The sequence below is a fragment of the Arachis ipaensis genome, chromosome B03, assembly GCF_000816755.2.
Source record: "Arachis ipaensis cultivar K30076 chromosome B03, Araip1.1, whole genome shotgun sequence".
NCBI lineage: Eukaryota > Viridiplantae > Streptophyta > Magnoliopsida > Fabales > Fabaceae > Arachis > Arachis ipaensis.
This window is the reverse complement of record NC_029787.2, coordinates 32,433,707-32,441,946: the sequence shown is the minus strand read 5'-3', so window position 1 is coordinate 32,441,946 and position 8,240 is coordinate 32,433,707. Positions and strand designations below refer to the sequence as shown.

General features: G+C 36.4%; 1 protein-coding gene across 1 annotated transcript; it reads left to right on the top strand.

Annotated features, from left to right (window-relative positions):
* Positions 1,022–6,093, top strand: LOC107632895. Its single transcript, XM_021118657.1, has 6 exons — positions 1,022–1,198; positions 1,557–2,146; positions 2,180–3,428; positions 4,372–4,963; positions 5,037–5,508; positions 5,591–6,093. The coding sequence occupies exons 2-5, from the start codon at positions 1,557–1,559 to the stop codon at positions 5,477–5,479; spliced, it is 2,874 nt and encodes a 957-aa protein (XP_020974316.1). The 5' UTR covers positions 1,022–1,198; the 3' UTR covers positions 5,480–5,508; positions 5,591–6,093.

Sequence of the window (8,240 nt, the reverse complement as noted above, 5' to 3'; positions counted from 1 at the left end):
ATCATCATCTTCTCCGGTTAGTGCAATTTCTATAAATACAAAATAAAAAAATCAATATAGATTATTAACATAAACAAATACAGTAATTTCATTGAAAAATCAGCATTCAAACTTGTTCAAAAAACCACTTTCCAGCATTTATGCAACAGCAACAAATTATGAAACATACTAAGTTCAAAACACAGTAGTGAAAGCATAATAAAGCAACAGACAACAGCAACATACTAGGTTATTAAAGCAACAACAACAGCAACATACTAGGTTATTAAAACAACAGTAACATATTTTAAAGAAACAACAATATATAAAGATAAAAACAATCAAAGGCTATAAAAACAATCATAACGGAAATACTATTTGGTTGGTTAACAATAAAATTGGAAATAGTATATAATGATTAATCTTATAGTGAATATAAAAAATATTTGTGAGTGTTCCTAATATAGTATGCATAAGATGTGTTTCTAAGTTAACAAAACTCTTTTTATTATTAATAAATTTAAAAAAAAATTATCGAACAACTTAATAATTTATAGTTCTTTTATGTGTTCCTAATATATTATTTTTTCTTATGAAAGAAAAAGATAAACACAACTAAAAAGATAAATTCTTCCTAAACTTTTACAAGAAATATTTATCTTTTACACTTTGCCACTCTCTCCATTTCAAAATTCATCTCAATGGATTCTTAAGAGTATTTACCCAAATTGGTCCCCAAAGAATTTTGAAGTGGACGTTTTGGTCCCTAACAAAATTTAATTATGTAATTAGTCCCCAACTTTTGTAAACGTTCGTCATTTTAGTCCTTCTGTTAGTTTCCTCCGTGAAATTCTAACGGTAGAGTCCAACGTGTCACGTTCAGGTGATGAGTCAGCCGTTAAGTGCCACATGTTCAATCAAGACAAATTGGTCCCTATTCTGAATGATGCTAAACGCGGCGTTTTGGGAGTAGGGCACAAGGGTGTGTGTCATTTCGTTAGCTGAGTGGCTTTAAAGGTCCATTTTTGTCTCCCCCCCCCCAAAACGAAATTACAACCAGCACCCTCTCTTCCCCTAGGTTTTACAAAGAAAGCCACCACCACGTGAACCGGTAGTCAGTCTTCCGACGACCTCGCTGACATTGTTGACTCAAGACTTTGTACCAAACGAAGTTATTGTAGAAGAAGGTTTTGCCGGTCTATCGGTCTTCACCGGTCAGGTTAGTATATCTTTTCTCTATTATGATGCGGATGGTATAGTTGATCATCATTGCAATTGTTCGAATGTGTTTACCTTGTGTATCTGTTTCTGGCAGTAGAAATTAGTTACTGAAGAAAGTGTTTTTAAGTTCTTCATTACTATGAAAATTAGTTACTGATAAGTGACGTAATGCATGCATATATGAGTTTAACATTAAAAAGATTCAATATTTTGTGGTAAATATACTTTATACATTAATTAATCTAGTTATCACAATTAGGAAATCAAAGTTTGAGCAGTTGTTGTTTAATATGAAATTGCTCTGTATAAGTTTGTGTTCTGATTTTGACATTTTATTCCATGTTTATGGATTGCAGATGACTGATTGGGTTATCCCTGTCTTTCAACATGGGGGGAGTTTTGTCAAAGATAACAAGGGTGAACTACTTTACATTAATGGGAATGTAAAGAGATTTCCTCCTTTGGATCTTGATTTAGTGAATTATTTTGATTTGAAGAAAATTTTTGAAGTACTTGGCTACCATGCATACAAAAAGATGTATTGGTATGATCCAACAGCTCCTAGTTATGAAGCAGGCCTACATCCTATATATGGAGACAAGGAAATCAGAGAGATGTGTGACAAAAAGAGGGAGGATAGAGAGACAGATGAATTGTGTTTGTTCTTTAATCATCCAATTATGAAAGATGTTGATTTTGAGGATAGCGATGATACTGATGAGCATAGTGAGGCCGAGGTCTTGTCTGATGAACTAATTTCTGACAATGATAGCTATGATAGCTATGAAAGTGCTGAAGACGAGGCGTATAAACCCCCACCTCCAGGATTTGAGGATGACACCGATGATAGCTATAATAGCTTTGAAGATGAAGAACTCATGAAGAAAACAAAGAGAAAATGTGGCAAAAGAGATAAGAAGGGTAAGAAGAAAGCTGTTGGAAAAAAGGATAATGCAAGAAAGATGGTTGTTGAAAAAAGGGATAATGCAAGGAAGAAAGGTGGGCCTAAACAGACTACTAGGCCCAATGACAAATATGGGCCCAATATAACTGTTGGGCCTACTCCTACTAATGGGTCTACTCCTACTGCTAGGCCTAGTCCTACTGCTGGTGGGTCAGAATTTGGTGTTGGACCGGGTATAGCAGAGGAAGGGGATGACATCTTTAGTGATGAGTCTGATGGTTTAGGATTTGAGTCAGAGGGGTTTGATATACCTCAATCATCAGACAATGAGGGAGATGATTTTGATTGGCCCCAATTCAATGAGGAAGCAGACTTTGGTGATGTTCAACTCCAATTGAACATGGAGTTTGCCACATTGGATCAATTCAAGCATGCCTTAAAGGACTATACTATTGCTGAAGGAAGGAGAATTTTTTATGTTAAAAATGATAATAGAAGAGTTAGATGCAAGTGTGCAAGTGGGGAAGAGAAGGTTATGATTGCAAAGGCAAAGTTCAAGGCTAAATGTAAGGCTAAAAGGAAAGAGACTGATGCTGCAGAAGTGGATAATTCTGGAGAGAATGGAACTGCTATTGTCCCTAGCAGTGATGATAATGAATGTCCCTGGCTGATTTATTGTGCTTGGAATAGTGCTAGAGGGTGCTACCAGATTAAGACGTATGAGCCTAAACATACTTGTCCTAGGGAATTCGGGTCTAACATGGCTGATCAGAAATGGGTGGCTGATAAATTAGAGAAGAGGTTATTGACCCAACCTCACATGACTCATGGCGAAGCTTTTGATCATATTAAGATAGACTTTAATGTGGTGTGCAGTGACAAGATGATTTATAGAGCTTTAAGGGTTGCTAGGGAAAGGTATGTTGGGAATGAGAGGGCTCAGTATGGAAAGTTGAGAGATTATCTCACTGAAATACACAGAAGCAATCCTAGCAGCACTGCATTGCTGGAAACAACCCCCACAATTCCTGGTTCACCGCCATTGTTTAGCAAACTGTATATTTGTCTAGAGGGGTGTAAAAGGGGGTTTAAGGCTGGTTGTAGACCACTGATTGGGTTGGATGGATGTCACTTGAAAGGATATTATGGGGGGCAATTGTTGTCTGCTGTAGCTCAAGATGTAAACAATCACTTCTATGTGATTGCCTATGCGGTAGTTGACAGTGAAACAAAACAAAGTTGGAAGTGGTTTTTAAAACTTCTTCAAGAGGATATTGGTAACTGCTCAACAGAAGAATGGAATTTTATCTCGGATCAACAGAAGGTAAATGACCATTGCACTGATTGTATTTGACTTTATTTTACTTGCTGTGATTAAATTAGGGTTGGTGTGGTTGCATTTGAATTGAATTGTTGTTATAATAGTTGCATAGAATTGTTATAATTGTTGTTCATGCTTACTGTGATTATATTTGTGAATGTTAACGCTTACTTGTATTTTCTCTTCTATCATAAAATCTGGTTGGTTAGTAATTAATACTGCTTCTTTTATTTCAATGTCACAAGTTAAACTGAAATTTGGTCGTAAATTAACTTTTCCACTTTGTTTTCTACGTATATATAGTCATGTCTCAAGCTAATCTTTATATTGTTGCATATTTATTGGATGAGGAAGCGTGCCATACAAAAAAGTGTGTTTCTATTCATGTGATATTATTGGCATATATAAAGAGCATGTTACTTCTTCACCAAATAATATCATGTCTATTGTTGCATAATATAATAGCATGTTACTATTCATGTTATAATAGCATGTTACTGTTCATGTTATATAAAGAGCATGTATAATAGCATGTTACTATTCATGTTATATAAAAAGCATGTTACTGTTCATGTGATATTATTGGCAGATATTATTAGTGGAATGCGTGACATTTGAATTAGTGTAATTGATTATAAGTCTCTTATGCTCTTGTCTTTTATTTGAATTGTACTATTTGTAGTAATTAAATTTAAATTGATGTCATTATATTTGAATTGAATTGAGGTGAAGTTAATATGAAATAGTGTTCTAATAAGGTTTCGGGTGGATGAAAGGGTCTAGATGAATGTCAAATTATATTACTAAGGACCAATCTGTCTGATAAATAATTTACTTAGGGGCTTATTTGTCTGATAAATAAATTTTTTGGGGATCTTACTGTCTGATCTATGATTTTATTAAAAAAGTCTGTATATGTGTTTGTTCATTTTGATGCCTTCTTCAGGGTTTACTGCCTGCTTTGCATGAGGTGATGCCGAATGCACACCACAGGAATTGTGTAAGACACATTTGGAAGAATTTTATTGGGAGGTTCAAGGACAAACAACTAAAAAATATGGTGTGGACATGTGCAAAGAGTAGTATAGATGTAGAGTTCCAACATCATATGCAGAGGCTAAAGAGGATGAACGAAGAAGCATGGGCATATCTTGCAAAGTTTCAACCCTCTTGCTGGACCAAATCTTATTTTAGTCATTGGCCAAAACTTGACAACGTGACCAACAACATGAGTGAGGTCTGGAATGCCAAAATTAACCACTATAGGAGAAAGCCTATTCTCACCATGTTGGAGGAGCTTCGTTGTTACTTGATGAGGAGAATGGAAAAACACAAGAAGATTCTAAGCACCTACACTGGAGTACTGGCACCAGTTCAGCAAAGGAAATTGGAGGACCTTATGAAGGATACTAAATTCTGGACGGCTCAATGGACTGGTGACAATGATCGTAACGTGTTTGAGGTGCAGACACATTCAAAGAAGGTTGGTGTTAATCTTGGAAGGCATACTTATACCTGCAATATGTGGCAACTGACAGGTAGTCATAACATGTTGTGTTTGACTTACATGAGTTTAAGATATGCATTCTGCTGTATTGAAGTCAACGCTAGTTAATTCTTTTGTAGGAATACCATGCGTTCATGCATTAGCAGCTATTCAAAAGAGGTGTGATAGGCCTGAACTATATGTGCATCATTGGCTGAAGATGGATGCATTTAGAGCAACCTATGAGCATGTCATGAAACCTGTCAACTCAGAAGAGTATTGGGTAAAGACTGGACTACTATCTCCAGAGCCACCCATCATTAGGAGACCTGCAGGCCGCCCCACGAAGAAAAAAAGGAAGGCGGACCCTGTTGAAGATGCGCGTGATGGAACAAAAGGACGACGAACATTCAAGGTTACCTGTAAAAAATGTGGCGAATCTGGCCACAATGCAAAAACATGCAAGGGACCACCAAGGCCTAAACCCCCACCAAAGAATAAAGGTAAAAAAAGGGTAATGGAAATGGATCCACCATTGCAGCAGGGTCACAGGAAGAAGTACAAGTAACCCTATCAGCCCCTCAACCACAGCCACAGGTACCTTTCTAAATTGGATTATATTCGATGCTTTGTATGCCATTCATGTACTTACTTGTCTTGTTACTTCGTCTTGTGTTAGGAGCAAACTACTAACTCATCCAACCAAGTTGCATCAACAACAAGTTTTAGGCCTCCAAGACCCAAACAACAAATTCTGAGACCTCATGTAGCTCCGGTCACTGCCCCAACACCTCCTATGAAGCTTGTTTCGGCTCTAAGACCTTTACCTCCACCAACTTTAACTCCTCCACCTACAGCCCCATTTGCTCTAGTGCCTAGGTCACTCCATCCGAATCAGATACCAATAATCTCTCCAGAAACAGTTGCTGTTACAAGCTCTGGAACTGTTGCCAGAGTATTCAAGTTCATGCCTACACCAGGACTCAACCTCCAAAAGAAGAAATGATATTGCTCTATGATATCATGCTGATTGTAGTTATGTTGTTTAGTTTATTAAGACCCTTTTGTAACAGATTATGGTTATGTAGTGCATTTATGCAACTTTGAGCTATGCTTTTGGAATGTATCTTTGATGCTAGCAACAGATATAAACTAGCTAGGAGTAAGTTTTTTGTTGGAATATTCAGAACTTTGATGTTTGATTTCAAATATACGAAATTATGGTTATTAGACTATTATGATAATTATGAGTGATGTGATTTGTATTAAATCAAGTTTTTGAAACATTAGTTTTGTGAATGCATATGATTCTAATATTTGGCAAAGGAAATTTCATTACACAATTCTGACAGACTATAATATTAGCAATTACACTTTGATCAATTATTCAATTACAATATATCCATACATAATAAGCACTTAATTCCCTTCTTTTACTACCTAACTATATCTTTCCTAAAAAAATACAAACCAAAAAACCTAGCATGAAAAAGAACACATTTTTCCAATGACTGCTCCACTCCCTCCTTTTACTTATATTCTTAGTCTTCTTCTCTAATTCATCTACCAAATCTTTCAACTTCTTCACCCTCTCTTCCAGTACAACATTATGCTGGTTATCTTGCATTTCATGGGAAAAAACTTTGTCAAACCATATAAAAAATTCACAGTGTGAAAGATTCTCCTACATTGAAGGGGAAAATGCACAAAATCAGAGTTAACCCATGAATTTTACAATGCATAAAGAAGATACCATACCCAATGTTTCTTACCCTATAATAAGGACAACCAAAGAAAGGTCTTCTTGGGTTCTTATCTGTTCCAAATTCCACAACAATGGCATAAGCTCCACAGTGGCATCTTGGATTCTCCCCTCTTGCAATTCCAAATTTGGGGCCACCTGAAGCACTGCTAGCACTACCATCTCCGCTACCTCTAATAACTCGTTGACGATAAAAACTTGCTGAATTCTTTCCACTTGCCATGGTTACACGTTTTCAGAGTAGCACACGAGGATGATTATGACCTTCACACCATTGTTTTAGGATTTAGGGCATCATACAAGAACAAATTTGTAGTTGTATTTCTAGGGACTATTTTGTCTTTCATCCCACGTGGCGTTTAACAGCTGACTCAACACCTTAACATGACACGTTGGACTCCACCGTTAAAATTTCATGGAGGAAACTAACAGAAGGACTAAAATGACGGACGTTTACAAAAGTTGAGGACTAATTACATAATTAAATTTTGTTGGGGACCAAAACGTCCACTTCAAAATTTCTTGGGGACCAATTTGGGTAAATACTCGATTCTTAAATATTCTTTTTGACATATAATATTTTTGGCATAAATTATCTCTAACTTGTTCTCAATTTCAATACATTTCAAGACCTTTTGGTATATAATATTTTTGGCATAAATAAAATTATTTGTGAGATCAGCTTCCAGGATGCCAAAAAGACACATTCATTCACCATAAGATACGAAACAAAATAAAATAAAATAAAATAAAAACATGTATAGAAAATGCAACACGTGCTTTTAGCAGTAGAATGAAAATTTCTCCATGATGTATGTATGTATGTGAGTGGCAAATCTTATCACAAAGATTGGATTTTGTTGCTAAATTCCTACCAAGTACCAACAGACATGCATGAACAACCTTGTGACAATGAATTTTTATGAAAGCAACAAGAATAGACCAGCAACAAGAACATCTCATAAATTGCAACAAATTGTGAAAAAAACCAAGTTACTAACCTCAAAAGAAGACATTGAGTTGCAGGAGAGGGCTCGGAATCAGAGAAGAACGGCTCAGACGAATATCGACGACGTCCTTCATGGTCACGATGGACGACTTGCGATTGAACTCTGAAGGAAGGCGGCAGCTCTCTAGCTCACTGGCTCTCTCAGGCTCTCATTCTCTCAGAGTCTCAGGCATGGAGGAGAAAGAGGGAAGTGAGTTTACTGAAGCTTTGTGTTAGGAGTTGTGTGTGGCTGCGCTAAGTGGTGAGTGGTAAGTTAGGGATTTGGGGGTTTGGTTATTAGGTTAAAGGAAAAACTTGTAAAAATGAGTATTTCTGAATCCATTATTTGGTTCAGTTCGGTTTTTGCTAAGCCAACCAAAAACTGAGTCGAACTGATCGGTTTAATTAAAAAAATTTGATTTTTTGGTTTTTTATTCGGTTTGTAAATTTCGGTTCGGTTTTGCGATAAATTTTGGTCTGGTTCGGTAACTTACACCCCTAGTAAATTACATGAGAAATTCCTCCAGAAATCCCAACAATGATCCCTATGCAAATACTTTTAATCGGGGATGGAGGAAT

Coding starts and splice junctions, on each gene's coding strand:
- LOC107632895 (XM_021118657.1), top strand. CDS start 1,557: ATGACTGATTGGGTTATCCCTGTCTTTCAACATGGGGGGAGTTTTGTC. Junction 2,147..2,179: donor AAGAAAGCTGTTGGAAAAAA/GGATAATGCAAG, acceptor TGTTGAAAAAAG/GGATAATGCAAGGAAGAAAG. Junction 3,429..4,371: donor TTATCTCGGATCAACAGAAG/GTAAATGACCAT, acceptor TGCCTTCTTCAG/GGTTTACTGCCTGCTTTGCA.